We start from the raw sequence: 24,598 nt of genomic DNA on the forward strand, positions 1-24,598 counted from the left end.
CCACAGTTGATTTGTTCACACCAAGCTGCTTTCTTGTTGCAGATTCAGTCTTCCCAGCCTGGTGCAGGTCTACAATTTTGTTTCTGGTGTCCTTCGACAGCTCTTTGGTCTTCACCATAGTGGAGTTTGGAGTGTGACTGTTTGAGGTTGTGGACAGGTGTCTTTTATACTGATAACAAGTTCAAACAGGTGCCATTGATACAGGTAATGAGTGCAGGACAGAGGAGCCTCTTAAAGAAGAAGGTACAGGTCTGTGAGAGCCAGAAATCTTGCTTGATTGTAGCTGACCAAATACTTATTTTCCACCATAATTTCTCATCTTTTTAAGTGGGAGAACTTGCACAATTGGTGGCTGACTAAATACTTATAATTTTTTGCCCCACTATATATATATATATATATATATATATATATATATATATATATATACCGTATTTTCCGGCGTATAAGACGACTTTTCAACCCCTGAAAATCTTCTGAAAAGTCGGGGGTCGTCTTATACGCCGGTGTCAGGGCGGCACTTTTTCGAGGACGGCTCCTCCTCCAACGGACACTAAGTACAGGGGTGGGCAGAGGGGCTGCTGTACCTTACCTGGCTCCGGTCCCATGACGATCCGGTCCAGGAAGCGCGGCTGCTCCTTCTTTCAGTTCGGCCGCTCGATGGTCACGCGGCCGCACGATGGTCACGCGGCCGCTCGGCTCCGCCTTCTCACCGGTGATTGGGCGCCAGCACTGGAAAGGCACACAGGCGACCAATCACCGGCGAGGAGGCGGAGCCGAGCGGCCCCGCGAAAATCGAGCGGCCGAACTGGAAGAAGGAGCAGCCGCTCCTCTCCCCCACTGACACTAACGATGGGGCACTATTCCTCCTCCACACTGACACCAACGATGAGGCACTGTTCCTCCCCCACTGACACCAACGATGAGGCACTGTTCCTCCTCCACTGACACCAACGATGAGGCACTGTTCTCCCCACTGATACCAACGATGGGACACTATTCCTCCCACTGACACCAATGATGGGGCACTATTCCTCCCACTGACACCAACAATGGGGCACTATTCCTCCCACTGACACCAATGATGGGGCACTATTCCTCCCACTGATACCAACGATGGGGCACTATTCTCCCCACTGATACCAACGATGGGGCACTATTCCTCCCACTGACACCAATGATGGGGCACTATTCTTCCCACTGACACCAACGATGGGGCACTATTCCTCCCACTGACACCAATGATGGGGCACTATTCTCCCCACTGACACCAATGATGGGGCGCAATTCCTCCCACTGACACCAATGATGGGGCGCAATTCCTCCCACTGACACCAATGATGGGGCGCAATTCCTGCCACTGATACCAATGATGGGGCGCTATTCCTCCCACTGACACCAATGATGGGGCGCAATTCCTGCCACTGATACCAATGATGGCCCACTATTCCTCCCACTGATACCAATGATGGGGCGCTATTCCTCCCACTGACACCAATGATGGGGTGATATTCCTCCCACTGACACCAATGATGGGGTGCTATTCCTCCCACTGACACCAATGATGGGGTGCTATTCCTCCCACTGACACCAATGATGGGGTGCTATTCCTCCCACTGATACCAATGATGGGGTGCTATTCCTCCCTCTGATACCAATGATGGGGTGCTATTCCTCCCACTGATACCAATAATGGGCCGCTATTCCTCCCACTGACACCAATGATGGAGCTCCGCCTTCTCACCGGTGATTGGGCGCCAGCACTGGAAAGGCACACAGGCGACCAATCACCGGCGAGGAGGCGGAGCCGAGCGGCCCCGCGAAAATCGAGCGGCCGAACTGGAAGAAGGAGCAGCCGCTCCTCTCCCCCACTGACACTAACGATGGGGCACTATTCCTCCTCCACACTGACACCAACGATGAGGCACTGTTCCTCCCCCACTGACACCAACGATGAGGCACTGTTCCTCCTCCACTGACACCAACGATGAGGCACTGTTCTCCCCACTGATACCAACGATGGGACACTATTCCTCCCACTGACACCAATGATGGGGCACTATTCCTCCCACTGACACCAACAATGGGGCACTATTCCTCCCACTGACACCAATGATGGGGCACTATTCCTCCCACTGATACCAACGATGGGGCACTATTCTCCCCACTGATACCAACGATGGGGCACTATTCCTCCCACTGACACCAATGATGGGGCACTATTCTTCCCACTGACACCAACGATGGGGCACTATTCCTCCCACTGACACCAATGATGGGGCACTATTCTCCCCACTGACACCAATGATGGGGCGCAATTCCTCCCACTGACACCAATGATGGGGCGCAATTCCTCCCACTGACACCAATGATGGGGCGCAATTCCTGCCACTGATACCAATGATGGGGCGCTATTCCTCCCACTGACACCAATGATGGGGCGCAATTCCTGCCACTGATACCAATGATGGCCCACTATTCCTCCCACTGATACCAATGATGGGGCGCTATTCCTCCCACTGACACCAATGATGGGGTGATATTCCTCCCACTGACACCAATGATGGGGTGCTATTCCTCCCACTGACACCAATGATGGGGTGCTATTCCTCCCACTGACACCAATGATGGGGTGCTATTCCTCCCACTGATACCAATGATGGGGTGCTATTCCTCCCTCTGATACCAATGATGGGGTGCTATTCCTCCCACTGATACCAATAATGGGCCGCTATTCCTCCCACTGACACCAATGATGGAGCACTATTCCTCCCACTGACACCAATGATGGGACACTATTCCTCCCACTGACACTAATGATGGGACACTATTCCTCCCACTGACACCAATGATGGGGCACTATTCTCCCCACTGATACCAACGATGGGGCACTATTCCTCCCACTGACACCAATGATGGGGCACTATTCTTCCCACTGACACCAACGATGGGGCACTATTCCTCCCACTGACACCAATGATGGGGCGCTATTCCTCCCACTGACACCAATGATGGGGTGCTATTCCTCCCACTGATACCAATGATGGGGTGCTATTCCTCCCTCTGATACCAATGATGGGGTGCTATTCCTCCCACTGACACCAATGATGGAGCACTATTCCTCCCACTGACACCAATGATGGGACACTATTCCTCCCACTGACACTAATGATGGGACACTATTCCTCCCACTGACACCAATGATGGGGCACGATTCTTCCCACTGACACCAATGATGGGGCACTATTCCTCCCACTGACTAATGATGGGGCACTATTCCTCACACACTGACACTAATGATGGGGCACCATCATTGGTGTCAGTGGGAGGAATAGTGTCCCATCATTGGTATCAGTGGGAGGAATAGTGCCCCATCATTGGTGTCAGTGGATGAAATAGTGCCCCATCATTGGTGTCAGTGGGAGGAGTAGTGCCTCATCATTGGTGTCAGTGGGAGGAATAGCACTCCATCATTGGAATACCATACTGAAATAGCAAACCATATTGAAATCAAATCTGATGTTTTTTCATTTTTATTTGGTGTGTGTTGGAAGAGGGGTAGTCTTATACGGCGAGTATAGCTCAAACCCTATATTTTAACAGGAAAAGTAGGGGGTCGTCTTATACGCCTAGCCATCTTATACACCGGAAAATACGGTATATACAATTAGCTGAAAATGGCAAAACTGATCATTGAATGTAAAGCTACATCTTGTGGCCTATGGGGATTATTACTATTTATCGATGTCATACAAAGTGTTTTCATATTTTTGTCATGAGATTACATTATGTTACAGATTTTTGTTTATTATTGAGGTTTTAATTAGTCTGATGCATAGATCTAAGTAACTATTGTGCCAGCTATTGTAGTTATTTTTAAACTATACTATACTCTTTTCTTTCATAAAAAGATTCATTTGAGCAGATCAAAGCATTATTGTGGAGCAAACCTCGGTATGGAGACTTGTACCATATGGTCCAGATTTATACATACATTCCATGCAGTTTGCCAAGACTTCTAACTATAAGACTGCTTTCTGTCTCAGAATACTTTTGTCGTTTCAGTACATTTAAAATAAACCCTTTCATTAACCAAACAATTACATTATGTATAACATTTCAGTTTGGAAGAAATAAACACCAGAAAATGTTATTGAAAAAGTATTGCTTTAAAACAAAGTGCTCTATACATTTATCATGATTGCTGGCTTTGTTCTCACAGGAAATAAAAAAAGTCAGAAAATATATATTAACTTAAAGAAGACACACTTGCAATACATTTTGTTAGCTTTTCCATTAAAGGTTCAGTCCGTCAAGAAGTAATTATTTTATATATAGGTAGATATAGGTGGAGCACACTGATATGAGTAAGGTCCTGGCATTTTCCATATCATGGATACTTCAAACACTAGATCTCCCTGCTGTACACATGGGAGATTGGCCACTCATGTTGGTGTGTTTGAGCTTCTCCTGTTGCATTCTGCATGCTTAAAAAGTCCAACAGGAAGAGTGGGAGCACTTCATAATAAGCACATCAGGTGTGCAGCAGCCCTGAGATCTCAAACACATATATCCTACCAGTCCTAATTGTGAGGTGGTCAACCTTCCAGCAGCTACCAAAACCTGAAATGGCAATTTTGGGTGGACTGTTCCTTTGAGGTATAGTGAAATATACTGAAAAGGTGGCAATGTTTATTCATAATGTTTGCAACTCAGCATTCACTATATTGCCAAAAGTATTGGGAAGCCTGCCTTTTTACGCACATGAAGTTTAATGGCATCGCAGTCTTAGTCCATAGGGTTTAATATTGAGTTGTCCCACCCTTTGCAGCTATAACAGCTTCAACTCTTCTGCGAAGGCTGTCCACAAGATTTAGGAGTGTGTCGATGGGAATGTTTGACCATTCTTCCAGAAGTGCATTTGTGAGGTCAGGCACTGATTCGGATGAGAAGGCCTGGCTCGCAGTCTCTGCTCTAATGCATCCCAATGGTGTTCTGTCGGGTTGAGGTCAGGACTCTGTGCAGGCCAGTCAAGTTCATCCACCCCAAACTTGCTCATCCATGTCTTTATGGGCCTTGGTTTGTGCACTGGTGCACAGTCATGTTGGAACAGGAAAAGGCCATCCCCAAACTGTTCCCACAAAGTTGGGAGCATAAAATTGCACAAAATGTCTTGGTATGCTGACACCTTAAGAGCTCCCTTTACTGGAACTAAAGGGCCAAGCCCAACCCCTGAAAAATAACCCCAAACCATAATCCCCCCTCCACCAAAATTTACACTTGGCACAGTGCAGTCAGGTAAGTACCGTTCTCCTGGCAACCGCCAAACCCAGACACAGCCATTGTATTGCCAGACAGAGAAGCGTGATTCGTTACTCCATGTGTGCAGCACAGTGGCTAAATGGTTAGCACTTCCGCCTAACAGCTCTAGGGTCATTGGTTCGAATCCCAGCCACGGCACCACCTGCCTGGAGGTTGCATGTTCTCCCTGTGCCTGCGTGGGTTTCCTCCGGGTACTCCGGTTTCCTCCCACACTCCAAAGACATGCTGGTAGGTTAATTGGATCCTGTCTAAATTGTCCCTAGTATGTGTATGTATGAATGTGAGTTAGGGACCTTAGATTGTACACCCCTTGAGGGTTAGGGACTGATGTGAATGTACAATATATATATATGTGTAAAGTGCTGCATAAATTGACGGCGCTATATAAGTACCTGAAATAAATAAATAAAAATAAAAAACATGTCTCCACTGCTCTAGAGTCCAGTGGCAGTGTGTTTTACCCCACTGCATTGCACTTGGTGATGTAAGGCTTGGATGCAGGTCTTTGGCCATGGAAACCCTTTCCATGAAGCTGTCTACACACTGTTGTTGTGCTAATCTGAAGGCCACACGAAGTTTGGAGGTCTTTAGCTTTTGACTCTGCAGACAGTTGGCGACTTCTTCTCCCTGTGCACCTCAGCATACGCTGACCACGCTCTGTCATTTTACGTGGCCTACCACTTGGGGGCTGAGTTGCTGTGGTTCCCAGTTGCTTCCACATTGTTATAATACCACTAACAGTTGACCGTGGAATATTTAGTAGCAAGGAAATTTCACGGATGGACTTATTGAACAGGTGGCAACCTATCATGGTGCCACGCTTGAATTCAATGACCTCCTGAGAGCGACCCATTCTTTCACAAATGTTTGTGGAAGCAGTCTGCATGCCTGGGTGCTTGATGTTATACACTTGTGGCCATGGAAGTGATTCTAACACCTGAATCCAATGATTTGGAGGGGTGTCCCAATACTTTTGGCAATATAGTTTATCACATTATTGCCATGAATGTTATTGTGGTCCCCAGTCAAGTTCTTTTAAAGACCCTTATTTGACCATACTGCATGTTAAAAGCAGTTACTCATGCTGCTCATATGGAGTATTGCCTGTCAGGTGTCAGATGCAATAGTTTGCCAAGACCACAAAAACTACTATTTTGCATGCTTTTAGAAACTCTGCTGTTAAGGACGTTCCTTTTTGTAGCATACACAGATGCTGACCTTTACTTTTATTAAGAAGAGTATTTGAACCATAATTTTGCTGCCTATTATACCTGGTGATTTTCCTGCCTATTATATCTGATGACTGTCTGCTTTGGTTGAGCAGGAAGTTCAAGAAATCTCTGTGGTGAGAAATAGATTTGAAATAGGGAAGTTTTCATTAGAAAATGTGTGATACACGCTAAACAGTGTTGCGACTGAAAGGTGGAATATAGCCACCACTGTCAAAGCTACTTTTAACAAAGATAGCTATATCAATGACAAATCGCCTTTGAAGTGGACCTGAACTCCAAAAGTACCTTATAGGGAACGTGATTATAGTGCCTAAGCAGTACGCCAAATGATTTAACTTTTGTTTTGGATTCCTCCTGCAAAATGGGAGTCCTCCTCTTGTGCCTTGAGCCTCATAATGTAATGTCTGCATTGTGAAATGGTATAAGGTACTGTTGCCTCTGACTGCTAGTCTCTCAAAATTGTTTGCAGTTTGATTTGGTGATTTTATTATTACTATTATTATTATTATACAGGATTTATATAATGCCAACAGTTTGCACAGCAGTTTACAATATAAAGGGAGCCAGTACAGTTACAATACAATAAAATACAAGAGGGTTAAGAGGGCCCTGCTCATACGAGCTTGCAATCTAATTAGGTGGGGCAGGTGGTACAAAAGGTTATAGGAAGCAGGGCCCTCTGTTTCCTCTTGTAGCAAATTGTATTGTAACTGTAATGTCTACCTTCATTTTCTAAAGCACTGCGAAAACTGTTGGTGTTATATAAGCCCTGTATAATAATAATTATAATAACTGGGGGACAAGGGCTGATGGAAGTGATAAAAGTTTAGTTGGAGGTGGAATAGGCTTCCCTGAAGAGATGAGTTTTCAGGGATCGCCTAAATGCAGCCAAAGTAGGGGGTAGACAGATTGAGATAGAGAGTTCCAGAGGATGAGAGAAGTCCTGCAGACAAGCATGGGAGGAGGAGACAGAGGTCATGAGAGGAGCGGAGAGGACAGTTTGGGTTATATTTGGAGACAAGTTTGGTGATGTAGCTCGAGGCAGAGTTGTGAATGGCTTTGTATGTTGTTAGTAATTTTAATTTAATTTTCTGGACAATTGTTTGCATGTCATTGGGAATAGTATATTATACAGTACAACCAATCAGTATGTGCAAATAAATCAAAAGAAAATAAAAAAAATAATAAATACAGTACTTATTGTACATGTGTCCAATCTTCGTGTCTCCTTTTCTATACCTTATCATCAGTGAATGTGCCAAATATTTAATCAAATAAATCAAGTGCATATATGTCCTTTTTGTTCTTCACCAGAAATGCAATGAAACCACAGCACTGGAGTTTTATTGGGTTTGTTGCATGTCTGGTGGAGAACATAAATTACATATTTGCACTTGATTTATTAAATAATATATTTGGCACTACAATGATTATAAGGTGTAAAGAAAGGAGACACAGAGATTAGACACGTGTACAATAAGGACTGTATTTATTGTTTATTTAATTTTCTTTTGATTTATTCGCAAATACTGATTGCTTGTACTATATCGTATACTATTCCCAATGCGCAGAGTACCTTATTTTGTGTCATATAAGTAGTGGCTTTTTGGCTAGTGCAGCACTATTTGTTATTTGATATTTGCTTTGTTATGTGGGAACACATAAGGTGTTAGCTGCAGTCGTTTAGTTTTTGGATCATAGTATTTAAAAGGTAGCACAGGTTAATTTATTTTATTGTTTCTTACTATAACCTGTCTGGTTACATTGTCTAGTTTCTCTCTAGCAAAGGTGGTATTTGTGCTAGAACACAGTTACACAAAGTACTGGTTTACCATATTCATCAGTTTTGTTTTATTGAGACTTTTTATATCTTTTTTCAATACAATGATGATAATAAGCTAAAGAAAAATTGTTTTTGACAACCAAATATAGACTGGACTTTAATGTTGGTGAAATCATATATTTCTTGTCATTTCTGCTCACATTTAATCCTAAAAATAAATGAAAAAAGAAAATTAGAGGCCAATTGGTACATCTGGGTTCTATTCCAGTGACATTTTCTTTCAAAAAATGAAAAAAAAAAAAAGGAAAACATTCTTTACAAACGACAAATGCAAACAGTAAATGTTTGATCAGACAGTGGGATTGTGATAATTATGATACATTTTCAATTTCCTCACGCATACCAATTGCCAAATATTGCAAATGTACAACAGTAACTCAGCCTGCATAAGCTATATTCTACATCATTGGAACTGTAGTTACTGACTCAGTCTTATTCGATAAAGCATTTTTGTTCTTCAAGTTTATGTAAAGCCCAAAACTTTTATTTTTAGTTTTTATGTATGTATCCCCACTAATTTGATTTACAAGATAAAAAATGAGATGCAGTCTTCTAATTGTGGCATCTGTTTGGGTAATGACTGTCTAAAGGAGGATTTCTCCACTTTAGAGAGATTTCCTCTCACTTCTTGTTTCATCCACAGGCCAGGAAGTAATGGGAAATCTCTGCAATAGAACACAGATGTCAAAAATGTTGATGAGTTTTCACTTCTCTTTGTTGAAGTCAGACCAGTACATGAAGTTTCTGGTTGGCTACTATGGGTTGCTACACTTAAGAAATAGGATGTGGATGTCCAACAGATTTGCAAAATTAACAGAGATGACTGCTGTGAGTCGTGAAATCTGGAACCCTGGGGATATTTCAGAACCTCCCTTGCAGTGGGGCTCTTCCCGCACTGCTAGGGTTAAATGCTTATTATTGTCTAGGGCAGTGTTTCTCAACCTTTTTTCAGGCAAGACACCCTTTAAAATTATGGACAGTCCCAAGGCACCCTTTAAAATTATGGACAGTCTTGAGGCACCCCATTCCAAAAAGGGGTGCCTCAAGACTGTCCATAATTTTAAAAGGGCACCCCATTCTGAAATATGAAAATCTATTCTAATAGTTTTATATAATGCAGCAACATCGACACATGTAGGACACCCAAAATTAGAGGTGATTTATTCTTCCAAAGCAAATACACTTTTACACACTGGTACTGACTAGTATTCCAAAGTTTCTCTTCTCCCTCAGTTTTTCTCCATCACTGAGCTAATGTGACCCCAGTGCTGATGGAGAAGGGCACCGGAGGTTCAAACTAGGATGCTGTGCAGGCAGCTGACATCCTTCTTATCAACTGATGATGTAATTGGTTGTCAGGACGCTGATGGCTGGAAAGTTGTAATGGTGCACAATGAAAACCTGTGGCTTTGTGTAACTAAAAGGTTTGTTCCACCCGCTGGCTTGTATACAGGTTTTGGGCAATTTTTAGAAATTTTGCCAAGGCACCCCTGAAGAAACTTCAAGGCACCCCAGGGTGCCTGGGCACCCTGGTTAAAAAAAGGCTAATCTAGGGTATCAATAAAAATCAGTTTTACTTGCCCCATCTCTCATTCCACCAGCAGACAATGCTCTTCCTTTCAATGCTTTGAGTTGTAGGTGCACCTTTAACATTCTCACTTACAATGCAGGACTGCTGGTCTAGCATTGTATGTGATGATGTCAGACTGCATGTGACATATGCACAGCCAACAAAATAAAAAATGAGCATTTAATAATTACAGTGCTGGGGGTGCCCCACTGCAAGGGTAGGTTTGAATTTCCCCTTGAGTTCAGCTTTAAGCCTCATGCGCACATCTCACACAGCTTTTAAGAAAGCGGAGTGTCTGACCCCTTGAAAAGCACTAGCTTTTTATGTTTTTTACTGCATAACAACATAATAAACTTTTTTGGACTCTATGACCATTGGTATCACGCTCACATTGCAGTCTCTAAAGCCTTGTACACAAGATGAGAATATCGGAGGAATGATCATCTGTTTTTTTTTCATGTTAGTCTAGTTAGTTAGAAAGGTTACTCAACTTACAAACATTTTTGTACGACAGAATAGTGAAATAGTGAAAAGTGATGTATTGTGTTTGTATTGTATTTCCAGATGAAAACAAAAATTGTACGATCTGGTATCGTTCAAGAAGATGTTTTCGTGTTTGTCCCTTCGGATAGTTTCGGATGATGTTGTGATTGGCGTTCGAAAAACTGTGTACTAACAATCAGATTATCGTAGATCTCTATTTTTCATTCAATTTTCTGATCATGTGTACGAGGCTTTATTCTGAACAATAACATTCTGCCAGAATTTCTAAATCCCCCCCCCCCCCTTTGATAGAAAATGCATTTTATTGCTGCCATTGCTCTTGTTTGGGGGGTTGGTTCCCATTATTATTAAAGCTCCTTTTTTTACACAATGCATACTTTTTGTAAAATACAAAAATAACCCAGACTTCAACTTGCTGTAGTTTATATATATATATATATACAGTGGGGAACGAAAGTTTGGGCACCCCAGCTAAAAATTTGTATTAATGTGCATAAAGAAGCCAAGGAAAGATGGAAAAATCTCCAAAAGGCATCAAATTACAGATTAGACATTCTTATAATATGTCAACAAAAGTTAGATTTTATTTCCATCATTTACACTTTCAAAATAACAGAAAACAAAAAAATGGCGTCTGCAAAAGTTTAGGCACCCTGCAGAATTTATAGCATGCACTGCCCCCTTTGCAAAGCTGAGACCTGCCAGTGTCATGGATTGTTCTCAATCATCATCTGGGAAGACCAGGTGATGTCAATATCAAAGGTTTTAAATGCCCGGACTCATCTAACCTTGCCCCAACAATCAGCACCATGGGTTCTTCTAAGCAGTTGTCTAGAAAACTGAAAATAGTTGATGCTCACAAAGCTGGAGAAGGCTATAAGAAGATAGCAAAGAGTTTTCAGATGTCAATACCCTCTGTTCGGAATGTAATTAAGAAATGGCAGTCATCAGGAACAGTGGAAGTTAAAGCAAGATCTGGAAGACCAAGAAAAATATCAGACAGAACAGCTCGCAGGATTGTGAGAAAAACAATTCAAAACCCACGTTTGACTGCACGATCCCTCCAGAAAGATCTGGCAGACACTGGAGTTGTGGTACACTATTCCACTATAAAGAGATACTTGTACAAATATGGTCTTCATGGAAGAGTCATCAGAAGAAAACCTCTTCTACGTCCTCACCACAAAAATCATCGTTTGAACTTTGCAAATGAACATATAGACAAGCCTGATGCATTTTGGAAACAAGTTCTGTGGACCGATGAGTTTAAAATTGAACTTTTTGGCTGGAATGAGCAAAGGTACGTTTGGAGAAGAAGGGGCACAGAATTTATTGAAAAGAACCTCTGTCCAACTGTTAAGCATGGGGTTGGATCAATCATGCTTTGGGGTTGTATTGCAGCCAGTGGCACAGGGAACATCTCACGAGTAGAAGAAAAAATGGATTCAATAAAATTTCAGCAAATTTTGGATGGTAACTTGATGCCATCTGTGAAAAAGCTGAAGTTAAAGAGAGCATGGCTTCTACAAATGGATAATGATCCTAAACACACCTCAAAATCCACGGGGGATTCCATCAATAGGCGTAAACTGAACATTTTGCCATGGCCTTCACAATCTCCTGACCTCAACATAATTGAAAATCTATGGATAGACCTTAAAAGAGCAGTGCGTAACAGACAGCCCAGAAATCTCAAAGAACTGGAAGACTTTTGTAAGGAAGAATGGGCAAAGATACCTCAAACAAGAATTGAAAGACTCTTGGCTGGCTACAAAAAGCGTTTACAAGCTGTGATACTTGCCAAAGGGGGCAGTACAAGATATTAACTCTGCAGGGTGCCCAAACTTTTGCAGACGCCATTTTTTTGTTTTCTGTTATTTTGAAAGTGTAAATGATGGAAATAAAATCTAACTTTTGTTGACATATTATAAGAATGTCTAATCTGTAATTTGATGCCTTTTGGAGATTTTTCCATCTTTCCTTGGCTTCTTTATGCACATTAATACAAATTTTTAGCTGGGGTGCCCAAACTTTCGATCCCCACTGTATATATAGTGTTGTTAGCCCTTCTTTTATGACTTTATAATATAATTGACTCACTGATATAAGCATTACATTGCTCCTGTGTCTAACATCATCACCATATTTAGCGCCAGCTTCTGAAGCATAAACTTTGAGCAGCTGTGCTTTTCTGTGTGTAATATATTGCTAAAGTGATAATGTGAAAAGACTACAGAATTTTTAGGGAAGTTCTTGTAACATGGAGGAGAGATTACTTTACATTTACAGAAAACTATTTCCTGTAGCCGCTTAATTAGCATGCTATTTTGGGATGTAAAAAATATAAACATATGCTGCCTGAGTCCGCACTCCATAATTAGGACTCATCTGTTCTTGGAAATGGGGTTTGTTTTATCGGCATATCTCTGTGAATAATGAATATTTCCTCCTGATTATTCTTTCGGTAGTTTATTTTGTGTTCTGTGATATGGAATAAATAGGTCGTACTGATCATTTAAAAAATGTAAAATAAACGTGAGAAGAGAGAAGCAAAACCAAGAGAGTGTGAATTTTCTGATAGCTTTGTGTGACATTTTTCAAGTTTAATTTTTTTAGATTATTTGAGAATAGAATGGCTTGGAGGCTTTGTACAGTTCGATGCCCTTCCTGTAATAAGCTTAAAAAATTCCATAACCATGTTAGTCAGGTTATATTATGTAATTTTGCCCTTTCGAGATTAATTCATTAGACAACAAATCTATTGTAATAGGCCTTAACATTGCAATTATTTGAATATGATTGTTTTTTGTTCAAAAAATCTATCTTTGACCACTTAAATTTTAAGGCAAGCCTCCAACAGTCTGTAACATTAAACATAAAAAAAATCCATTGCCGTTAACATAATTTATTGATCTATTACACTTAGACAAAAATTGCTTGTCAATACCTTTATATTAGTTATTTTCAGTCAAGTGACCGCTGATTCCCTACAAGCTCTTTTTTCTGCTCAGGGTAGTGAGTGGGCTTAGATCTAGGCTGGGAGTGGAGTCACATGACCAAAGGTTAACTAAAAGTTTTTATTGGTAAAAAACAAAATTGTTTTCTTTTTTTAATTGTACAGTTGCTTTGTATTTTGACATATCAAGAATTAACTCATTTTATTTAAACATTGACCTTATGCCACGCTGTTCTCACCTGTGCTTCCCTGTTTGTTTTCTCGCACCCCAAACAAATTAAACTGATCACAACCATAGGTAATCACTAGTTCTGAAATGTTTAAAGAATACATGCAAGTTGTTCTTACCAGTTCTTCAAGCTTGGTTTTGCTCACTGGCTGCCATGGTTCATGTGGTCTTTCTTCCACTAAAGGAGGCTGTGGTTGAATTGGGAAAAGAGGCTGACCAGGTTGGTTTAAAATATCAGGTTTTGGTGGCTCTATTGGTTGAGTGTTTGTTGGATATTGACTCTTGGGGTTTGTCAGATAAGTTGGATTTAAAGGAATAGCTTGTGGAGGTGCAAGAGGAAGCAGTGGATGGTGCGGAGATACAGGAACCATGGGCTGTTGAGGTATAAGAACAGAGTGATGGGGTGGCAGCTTTGGTATTGCATGTGGATGTGGTAGCTGTTGCTGGGGCATCATAGGTGACAAAGGAATCATTGGATTCTGAAGCCATCCAGACATGGGCTCATAGCCAAAGGTGGGGTACTAGAGGAATACAATATATATTAACATATTTGTAGCTTGTCCACAGGCACAAAATATATGCTGATTTCTATGCAAGAGTACCTTTTGGTATAGATTATCATTTATCACTTAACCATGTTTACATTATTCATAGATGTAAAATTACAATATAGACACTGTGAAATTGAAGACTTCAAGTGTAAAGTGCCCATTGGTTAATGTTACAATGTTTTTTACTTTTTAAAAAAAATAAATTATTGGTCTCTAACATGTATAGTATTTTGTTTGGCTATCATTGTCTTTTAAAAGATGTATTAATTTATTTGTTTATTTAGTTATTGTATTTAGCACCACTTAGTTTCTCTGTGCTTTATGACATACATATGGGGAGATTTACTAAAACTGGTGCACTAAGAATCTGGGGCAGCTGTGCATGGTAGCCAATCAGCTTGTAACTACAGCTTGCGCAATTAGGCTTTGACAATAAAACCTGGAAGCTGATTGGTTTCTATGCAGAGCTGCACCAGATTTTGCACTCTCCAGTTTTAGTAAATAACTCCCTTAGACTCTTCACATCAGTGTCTTATTCATTTAGACATTGACACACACTGAGACTCACAAGCTGCAAGTCAAGTAGTGTAACCACTTGGCCATCATATTGTCAACTGGGAGACTGATGAAGAGTATAAGAGGACCATATGTAGAGAACACTTATTATCCATGCATACATGGATTTCTGGTACACACAAGACTTCAGTGAGATGGGAACCCCCAAAAACTAAACATGCTTACCTTGGCACTTATTAGTATTAAGTCCCATGTGCCATAGAGGTCCACCTCTGGATAAAGAAGGATAATGAAAAAAGGGAATATAACAAAAAATCTGCTCTACAAGTGATTCAGCAGAGATTCCATGCTTTGATTTGTTTTATTGAACTAGTAAATCGTGATCAACAGTACTATTTACCAGTCTTTACTTTGTAAAGTTTACAGCCCCCTCCCCAAACACTGATCTGGTAAGAATCATGCAAGTGCCCTAATACGAAACTGGCATACATTCATATTTATTGCTATCTTAATTAGGTAGTACTAATGCAATGATGTCCAGGTGGCTACACCTGGGTTGCAGTCTCGGCTTTTTTATTGGATTGTCAATTGTACAGTATCAGGGCTAGATGGATCCAACTCCATCCCACCCAAACACAATAAGTAGGAATGATCTTATTTCACATTTATATCTTGCTATATTTATTGCAATATGTTTCCATTTCATATTTAGTAAAATTTTTTATAATAGTGAAATGCAAAGTAAAAACTAAATGAATCCGAAAGAATGAATAGAATGAAATTGATTTAGGATTCATGCATTGTTGTTACGTTATTTCGGATGCTTCAAACACTAACAAATGGCCCAAACTATTGCATCATGTCATTCAAATGAAACAAATGAATACAATTGAATTTGTTGTTTCATTATCATTTATTTCAGATTAGTTGAAATTCATTCCTATTGTGACTAGAAGATTCATATACTGTCAAATCTCCGAATAATGAAACTTTTGTCTGAATTTTAATTCGTAAATAAACGAATTGCACATGTCTAATCTGGGGAAAGGATTGATCAGTGTACCTAGAAAAATAAAACTAAAATAATTCAGACTTGTGTTTTAATAACAAAAAAATGTGTTGATATGTTATATTCGTAGTGCATATTATATGATGTACATTTTTATAGTACATATTATATGATGCACATTTTTATAGCAGATATTATATGGCATACATTTTTACAGCTAATTGGAGTTTTAAAATCAAAATAAAATACCTTACCTGATGTTTCAACATGGACTGGTACCATTTTAAAGGTGTTAAAATCTGAAAAAAGGCAGTTAATATTTTACTGAAGATATATTTTGCTTAATTGTGTCTTTCGCTCTGCTTTGTTATTGTGCTGTGTAGCCAATGACCTGACTAAATATTACCTGCCATACAATTCGTCAACCTTAAAGCAAAAACAATTTTTTTAAATTAAAATAATGAAAATGTTATAATCACCTGTCCTGTTCAGTGGTATTGCACAGAGTGGACCTGATCCTCCTCTTCTTCGTGTGCCCCCATAGCAAGCCATTTTCTATGGAAGCACACAGTGTTTGCGCACTCCCAAGCTGTGTATCAATGGAGCCATGCTCCATGGACTTACCGCGCCCCCCCCCCCTTCCCACTTCCTCCTCATTGAAAATGGCCAAATGAATGGGTGTTCAGCCAAGCTAAAACTCCAGCTGTGCCAAGAGATGCACAATTTAGCTTACTACCATGGCAATTTTCTTTGTTGGTCAAATGTTCTTTAACTCTTTTTGTTGAATGGCCCTAAAAGTGAAGTATGGCCAAAGCTTTTTTGGCCATATTTCTCTTCTGAGCCACAGGAGTACACTTATTTGCACTGCTCTTTGACTCAGATTCATCCAACAGTGGACTTTTGCCTGCCTTTAAAACACTAGGCTTTATTCAAGTGATGTCACAGAGCCGTCCTAGGCTTTGGAAAGATCCTGACTTTAAGGTAGGGATCCATCCAAATGTCTGACCAGTAGCTAGCTCAGTCTCGCAGTGCACCACTGAGAACTTGAGCCAGCCACTTCCATCCCCTCCACAGCCCAGTGCAGAGTAGAGCAAAGAGCCAGTGACTAAGAGTCATTGCTCTCTGCTCAGTAAAGGCCAAGAACCGACTGATTACGGTCTTTGATCACTTGGTTCTCAGTCTTAGAGCCAGTAGGGGACAGCTTCAGCATTGTACCAATGCTGCAGCCATATACGTGAGTATGTATGTTTGTTTTTTTGATGTCCCATATTTTTCCTTTAAGGATAGCTTTTTCTTTTCTCTTAAGATTGAATGTTAAGGAATGTTCTATTTGCCTTGCAAAAGGCAATAAAAACTGACATTTCACACATACTGCAAACATCACAGGCATTGTTCATTACATTTGTCATTTTTTTATACATAGACCCCTTGGTTTCCTTTACCTGGAAAAAACATGCATATATGATTATCTAAATTTACTCTGACCTTGCACATTTGTTTTTGGTTAGTGACACAAACTTTACTGAACTCAGCTGCTCAGTGTACTGGCCAGAAAACTAACATATTTGAGGAGATTGGCAAGCCCCCTTGAGGTAAATGCAATAAATATTCTGCAAATTGTAAAGTTTAAAATAACCGAAAATATGCAAAAACACAAGGAATCACATCAAATACAGTATTACATTTATTTTATTAGTGAAATAATAGTTAAAAAAAGTTATTTACCAAAAATACAACATGCTCCATGTATAAAGTCCTACACTGTCACATCATGGGATGGTTTATGGCCACAGAAATAATTGCAGTCTCTTCCTTCAGGTAGCACATGGACCAAATGGTGTCTTTATTTCTTATGACCTGGCTCATACTTTGCCTGGCACTTATCCTTAAAAATTGCCATTCAACTTTAGATGTATAATATTTAACATTCAGATTTATGAAACATTTATATGCGTACCTCATAACTAAGGTTGACGTATCCTGGGTGCTGCGGGTGAGGAGGCAGCTGTAAATGCAAATATATGGATGTTATACTGTATTTATACAACTAAGACTGCAATTTTCAAATTGTCACATACCGTAGTATGGAAAGAAGAACAACTGCTGAAAGTAATTAACAGACCAAAGGGGCACAGATAGGAGATGTTCATTGTTAGGGTTTATATCGACTTTACATTTCATTGTTTTAAGAAGGGAAATGCAGTCCAGTGATATAAAGTGCATCAGTAAAGGAGGTTTAAAACGATCTATTAATTGTTTTAGCTGCTTTTAGTACGAAGTTATTAATGCTAAAAGATCTTTAAATATCACAACAAAGACTTTAGAGTTTGAGTTATAGCACCTTAGAAACACCTTCTGTTTGTTTACATTAAAGGGCTGTCAGGTTGTCAAGATCTTCTCTTATGAACACATTGCCAGTTTTGAAAATTAATTTCTTCACAATGCTTATAGATACAGAGGTGGTTGATGACTTGTTTTAGAGTGCTGTTCGTACTAAATGTATGCACTCTAAAGTGTGCATGATCTGGGCGCAGGTTAATTTTAATGCTCTATATACACTCACCAGCCACTTTATTAGGTACACCTTGCTAGTGCCAAGAAAATATCCCCTGCACCATTACACCACCAACCTCAGTGTGAACTGTTGATACAAGGCAAGATGGATCCATGCTTTCATGTTCTATACACCACATTCTAACCCTACCATCTGAATGTTGCAGCAACCAGTCTGCCCATTCTCCTTTGACATCAACAAGACATCTTTGTCTACACAACTGCCGCTCACTGAATATTTTCTCTTTTTCAAACCATTCTCTGTATACCCTAGAGATGGTTGTGCATGAAACTCCCAATTGATCAGCAGTTTTAAAAATACTCAGACCATCTGGCACCAACAACCATGCCACGTTCAAAGTCACTTAAATCCCCTTTCTTCCCCATTCGGATGCGCATTTTCAACTTGAGCAAGTCGTCTTCACAACATCTACATGCCTAAATACATTGAGTTGCTGCCATGTGATCGGCTGATTAGCAATATTTGTTACCAAGCAATTGAACAGGTGTGCCTAATAAAGTAGCCAGTACGTGTATATGTTGCCTGTATATGACTCAAAACTGCGGAAGAACTAAAGTCAAAACTTTTTTTGTCATCTGTGTCCCATTAGGGAATTTTCTTTCTCATAGCCACAACAGCAATGGAGAGGAAGTTTTTCTAATGTAAGGGAAATCCCATACTATTGACCCTACTGGAACAGCTCTATTCCTGTTCTTATGACCACTCAAAATTCAGGGTTTTCTTTCACTTTCACTTTTGGTGATAAAGATTACACGGGTGAATCTCCCTAACTGAGACAACAATAAAAAGCCCATTCTCTCTCCACTTTATCTAAAACTAATAAAAAAAAGTTTTGCCTTCAGTTATACTTAAAAACATCTTTGTACATGACAAATTTAGCACTAATTACTAATGAACTTATTTTTTTTATGCCTTATAAATTAGTAACATAATAAAACCATGTTGTTGGAGTGGTATAACAGACTATTATACAATGATGGCACAATGCATGATGCAATATGACTATTGTGCATAACTCTGTGGGAGTATGGTCGCTATTTTTGTGCCCTTGGGAACGCTTTGTCTTTTGACATACAGTCAGGATAAAAGTCCTCAAGTGTAACAATTATTACATAACCCCCTTCCCTTAAATACATAGATCTGGTCATGATGATGCTTGCTGACATTCTCTTTAAGTAGCTTTTGCAGTCGTAAGGCTGCTGTCCTGGGGACGACACAACTGGATTTTCACTTCTTTATTTATTAAAACAATAAACATACTTTTGGTGACCCCCTTTCTGCTTTTGTTTTAGGATGCATTCACCTTATCATCCATCCCTTTACATCTTCTCTACTTTATAATGATTTTCTTCACTTGTATTTGGTATGATAGCATAAAGGAATGATTTAAAAAGTCCTTGGGATAATGGAAGGTTAGGGAGTAGTTCCATGCATAAGGTTTCTTTTCCTAATGTCAGCCCCAGCAGCAGTGATTACAGAAAAAGTGAAAGCAGGGTACTACACTAAAGATGGCCATTCAAGGATCGAAATTCGGCTGGTTTAACAGGGATAGGCCATGATACAGTCCACATATGGGCAGGCTGATTGTACCCAAGCCAACCAGCCTATCGTATTTTTTACATTCGATTACTGCCGGCGGCTATAGCTGCTAGCAGTAATGATTGTGTTCTGCCAGCCAGGAAAGACTCCCCATGCCACAATAGCACAGTGGGAGGCATTCCCCCATCACCACTGACTGTGTTAATGGGGGAATCAAGCAATTCTCTTTCCATCCACCCATGGCAAATTGAGTCATCTATGGGCTGCCTAACATTTTGTGCAGGGAACCATACAATCTAAGGCTAGCCCTTTCCTGGGACTCCTGTTTTATTCCATTACAGTGCATTGCAGTATTAATTTCTTAGGTTACGTTTGTTATCCACAACCTATTCCGAATTCAACACAGAACCTTTATTCCTTTAACTAAGTAAGCTTATGCTTGAAAACTGGCTTCTCTTGGATAGCCTTGTGAACACCCTTGGAGCAGGCATTTATATGGTCATTATTACTGCCCTTATATCTTAATATCAGACCCACTTTTATAACATTGCTTATTTCTGTTACTAACAGCACAAATAGATCAATATATATATAACTCATGGAATTTGTTTTCATCTGTGTAAAAAAAAAAATGAGTACATTTTTTAGCAGAAATATCTAATCCTTTAACGTATTAAATATTGTTCCAGTTAGTGCCTGATTTCTCAATATGCAAGGAAGAGCAAAGGATTACAGTAAATTGTGGAAAAATATATGGAAAATCTTTGTTATAATCATTAATTCCAATTTCTATGCAGACCTCTAAAATCCATTCTCCATCTTAGGTCTGATTGTCATTTATTCCATTAACCATGCATGACACCCCTTCTACAAGCCCTTTTTATTTCTGTTATTATTATTACTGTTATTATTACTACTATTATTATATGTTTTAAGCTAAGTTCCACGTGACATTTCAAATTCTCAAAGGGAGACACTATTATAAAGACGTTTTAAGAGATTAAAATGCTGAACTCAATTTTAATTTTCACAGACTAAGAAATGGAGGACAAGTGAAATTATTTTCACTTTAATCTGTGTTTATATCACATATTGATTCAGATACGTGAACTCTCCTACCTGCAAAAAAATGAGTCTTATTTATTGTTGTTCATGCAGTCTTGGGAGCTGTTCAGACTTGTGATTTCACTATCAGACAGTATATGTGAACCTGGACCTTCACTGTGGTTAAGCTGCAACTTACTGATGAATCATCACTCTGCTCACTTTACCTTCTTCTGTCAACAAGCTTCTGCTGTTACTCTAGCAGCACTAATGCACTCTGCAACAGTGCCTGATTGACTCCTAATGTTGTCTTTTCATTTCCCGTTCTGAATCTTACAGTGCAGGGTATTATAGGAACTAGACACATTAAGATAATTAAATATGTATAGACATTACATGATTTTTATGGATATATAACTGAATCCATTGGTATTGTTATATCTCCCTGGAGTTCAGTTTACCAGAGAGTATTTTCCACTGAACCCAGCTGGGTGTTTAAAACTTAGTTATTATAAAATTAGCTTAACTGTGTAAATAACCACATTCTGAACACCAACAAAATTACTTGATTTAGCTTGATTGCCTAATAATTACATATGTGGGTGTATGTGAATACTATAATGGTCCAGACACTTAAATGGCATTACAAACAAATCTCAATAAATGGAAGACATACAGTATATGTGCCTAAACACATTGTATGCATTAATATTACTAGTTTCTGAAACATTCTTTTAAAAGTGGCTTATGAATGAAAGGATGTGTAACCACTAAAAATTGGATGTAGAAGATCACCCAACTCATTGGGGTTGATTACTAAAGAAATAGATCTGTTAACTTAGCAAAGTGAATGTCCAGTTTGCAAAATTAAAGCAGAATTCCAGCTGAAACCTAACTAGTCCTAAACATGCTCCCTTCCCCCTCGTAACACGTATACTAACTAACCTGTGAAGGAAAGATGAATATATTTATCTATTTTCAGCCTGCTCTAGTCCGCTCACATGATCTGCCTCCCCAGTTTCAGCCAACGCCAGATGCAGGGGAGAGGAGGGACCACTGACAATGGCTGCACCATCGGAACCTATGGGTGATGTCATCACTCCTGGCTTTCACAGCCATTGTCAGGCTCTGACATTGTCTTTCTCCAGTCCCCTGCAGCCACCACTGGCTGACACAAGGGATCATGTGACTGGTTCAGAGCAGGATGTAAATAGGTAAGTATATGCATATTTTTAAAAAGGTTAGTTAGTATAGCTGTTTGGGGCCGAAGGGAGCATTCTTAAGACTAGTTAGGCTTTAGCTGGATTTATACTTTGATGTTCAATGAGCATAAAGTGGTTGTAAAGGCTCAAGGTTATTTACCTTCATGCATTCTATGTATAAAGGTGAAAAAACCTTCTGTGTTCAGCAGCCCCCCTAATACTTACCTGAGCCCCATCGCAATCCAGCGATGTGCACGAGAGCCTCAGCTCTCTAGGGAATCTCCCTCCTCATTGGCTGAGACAACAGTGGGAGAAATTGATCCATAGCTTTCAGTCACAGTTAATAGCAAGGGAGAGAAGGGACTGGGCCGAGCAGCTGCTCTGTGTGTGAATGTACATGCAGAGAAGTGGCTCAGGAGTGAGCCTTCTTGGGTGTTTCTAAAGCAAGCTGCTTGATCCGGGGGCACTTGCCAGGAGGGAGAGGCCAGGAGTTCCAGCGAGAAGAGAATGGTGGCTGCTTTGTGCAAAACCACTGCACAGAGCAGGTAAGCATGCCATGTTTGTCAGTTTTTTTCTTTAAATTGCCTTTTAATATCACTTTAAAGTGATTGTAAAGTCATTTTAAAAAAAAATCAAGCCTGTCATATTTAATTGCTCTTTGCAATGGTTTTGCACAGAGCATCCCCAAACCTCCTCTTCACGGGTTCTGGCTGGCAATCCTGGCTCCTCTTCTTCTCTGTGATATTCCATAGAAAGCTGCTTCCTATGGGATACCACCTGTGGGCTCGCTCCCAAGCCGTCTGCCTGAGTCTGTGGACACAGAAGGCATGGCTCAATACCCTTGCTTCCTCCTCACAGGATTTGACTGACAGCAGCTGGAGCCATATGCTTCTGCTGCCTGAGCAAAGCCTGTGTGAGTGCTACAGATGGGTACAGAGCTCGGGTAAGTATGGGGGGGTGAATACTGTTACCTAAACATTTTTACCACAATGAAGGGCATGTGTCAGTCAGCTGTTGCTAACTTCAGGTGGGTTTTGCATTCCCGTAGAAGTCTATGGAAATAGAAAACCCACTTGAAGCAGGTCACATGCAGATCAGGTGGCTGACTGCAGGTCCAACGCTCTTTGCAATGATCCCAGATCCAATTCCATTGATGCAAGCTCAATGTCCATCAGGGCAGGCCCTAAATAAAATGAAGTTGTGCTCACTTCAGTCAGCTTACTCATTTAATACGTCAACCCCAATTAATTTAATTTAACCTTTGCCTGAACTTATCTTTGAATGAACTACTCCCATTGGCCATATGGCTCCACCCAACCTATTAACTGAGTGCCTTGCAGATATCAGAATTGCCTGCCAAGTTTCCCCTTACATCCTCAGTGTAAAAAAAACAGTATTCATCAGATTTTAAAGTCCAACTCCATCCAAAACAGTTTTTTAACTCTAGAACAGTAAGTAAGAACTAGAGCATGTATAATGTGTATATATTGTTTTCTGTTGATGAGATTCCACCTTAACTTCTGTCCCTGTGACAACCATGATCAGGATAAGGAGAGGGAAGAAATGTTGATGTGAATACACAACAATACAAGCATTAGGAAAGTTCTTGCCACTATTAAATGAATAGAACTCACGGGTAAACATAAAGCAGCTCCAATGAGTGATGTAAGTATAATCCAGGACTTCATAATCACACACTGCTGTATTTTACACCTGTAGATGAAATGCAAAAATGTATTTTCACTATGAAATCCACAATTTAAACTTTTCAGCCAAACTAGACCCAGTGTTAGACTGCATTTTGGACCTAGTATGCAGCCCTACAGCAATAAAAATATATACTACTGGCTACAGATAATTTGACTTAAATGCCTAGGTTAGTTCATCATAGATTTGAAGGAGATTAGAAAAATGTATTAGGATGCAATGACTTAATTGTTCATCCACTAGACATATAAGATTTGTCTGTCTATTGCTATACATTTGTATTGTACACCTTTCGTTAAGATCTATGTGGTTTGTAGCTAAAGGTGACCATGAATGGATTGAAATTCGGCCGATTCATCAGGGACTGGCCAAATTTCAGTCCATGTATTATTAGCAGGCTGGTTTTACAAAAGTTGATGTCCCAATCAATTTCTGTACAACCAGCCTGTTTTTTCTGAATGATCAGTGCCAACGGCAAAACTGATCATTGTATTTACTCCAAAGACATGCAGGTAGGTTAATTGGATCCTGTCCTGTCTGTTTACTCTCTCCAGGCATTTGAATGTGCCAGTTATGATGACATCACTGCCCTACATGTGAACAGGAGTCACCATCGCAGCACGAAAATCTCTGCAATCGGGGCACACTCAGTGTGCCATTAATGTGGAACTACTGCACATGCGTTGGCGACATCATTAGCTTCAGCCGATGTGAATATCTTTTAATCGGTGCTAGTTTAAAAGCTATTCATGGTACCTACAAGTAAGACTTATTATAAGCTTACCTGTAGGTACAAGTT

At 40.2% G+C, this 24,598-nt stretch overlaps 2 protein-coding genes across 2 annotated transcripts in view; one reads left to right on the forward strand and one right to left on the reverse strand.

Moving 5' to 3' along the window:
• ARHGAP6 (Rho GTPase activating protein 6) overlaps positions 1-24,598 on the forward strand; it is a 358,220-nt gene that overhangs the window by 125,923 nt on the left and 207,699 nt on the right. The gene's annotated exons all lie outside the window — the stretch shown is intronic.
• Positions 8,395-23,780, reverse strand: AMELX (amelogenin X-linked). Its single transcript, XM_089652900.1, has 5 exons — positions 23,727-23,780; positions 17,690-17,737; positions 15,987-16,031; positions 13,776-14,177; positions 8,395-8,545 (listed from the first exon to the last, which is right to left on the reverse strand). The coding sequence occupies exons 1-5, from the start codon at positions 23,778-23,780 to the stop codon at positions 8,540-8,542; spliced, it is 555 nt and encodes a 184-aa protein (XP_089509026.1). The 3' UTR covers positions 8,395-8,539.

The sequence above is a fragment of the Staurois parvus genome, unplaced genomic scaffold (genome assembly GCF_062004578.1).
Source record: "Staurois parvus isolate SC_StPar_1 unplaced genomic scaffold, SC_StPar_1.0 ptg000696l, whole genome shotgun sequence".
NCBI classification, from domain to species: Eukaryota; Metazoa; Chordata; class Amphibia; order Anura; family Ranidae; genus Staurois; species Staurois parvus.

Excerpts from the sequence above, each read along its gene's own strand:
- AMELX (XM_089652900.1), bottom strand. The coding sequence starts at position 23,780 with ATGAAGTCCTGGATTATACTTACATCACTCATTGGAGCTGCTTTATGT. Across the intron at positions 17,738-23,726 it reads GAGCTGCTTTATGTTTACCC|CTGCCTCCTCACCCGCAGCA; the intron begins GTGAGTTCTATT and ends TTGCATTTACAG. Across the intron at positions 14,178-15,986 it reads AGTCCATGTTGAAACATCAG|TACCCCACCTTTGGCTATGA; the intron begins GTAAGGTATTTT and ends GTATTCCTCTAG.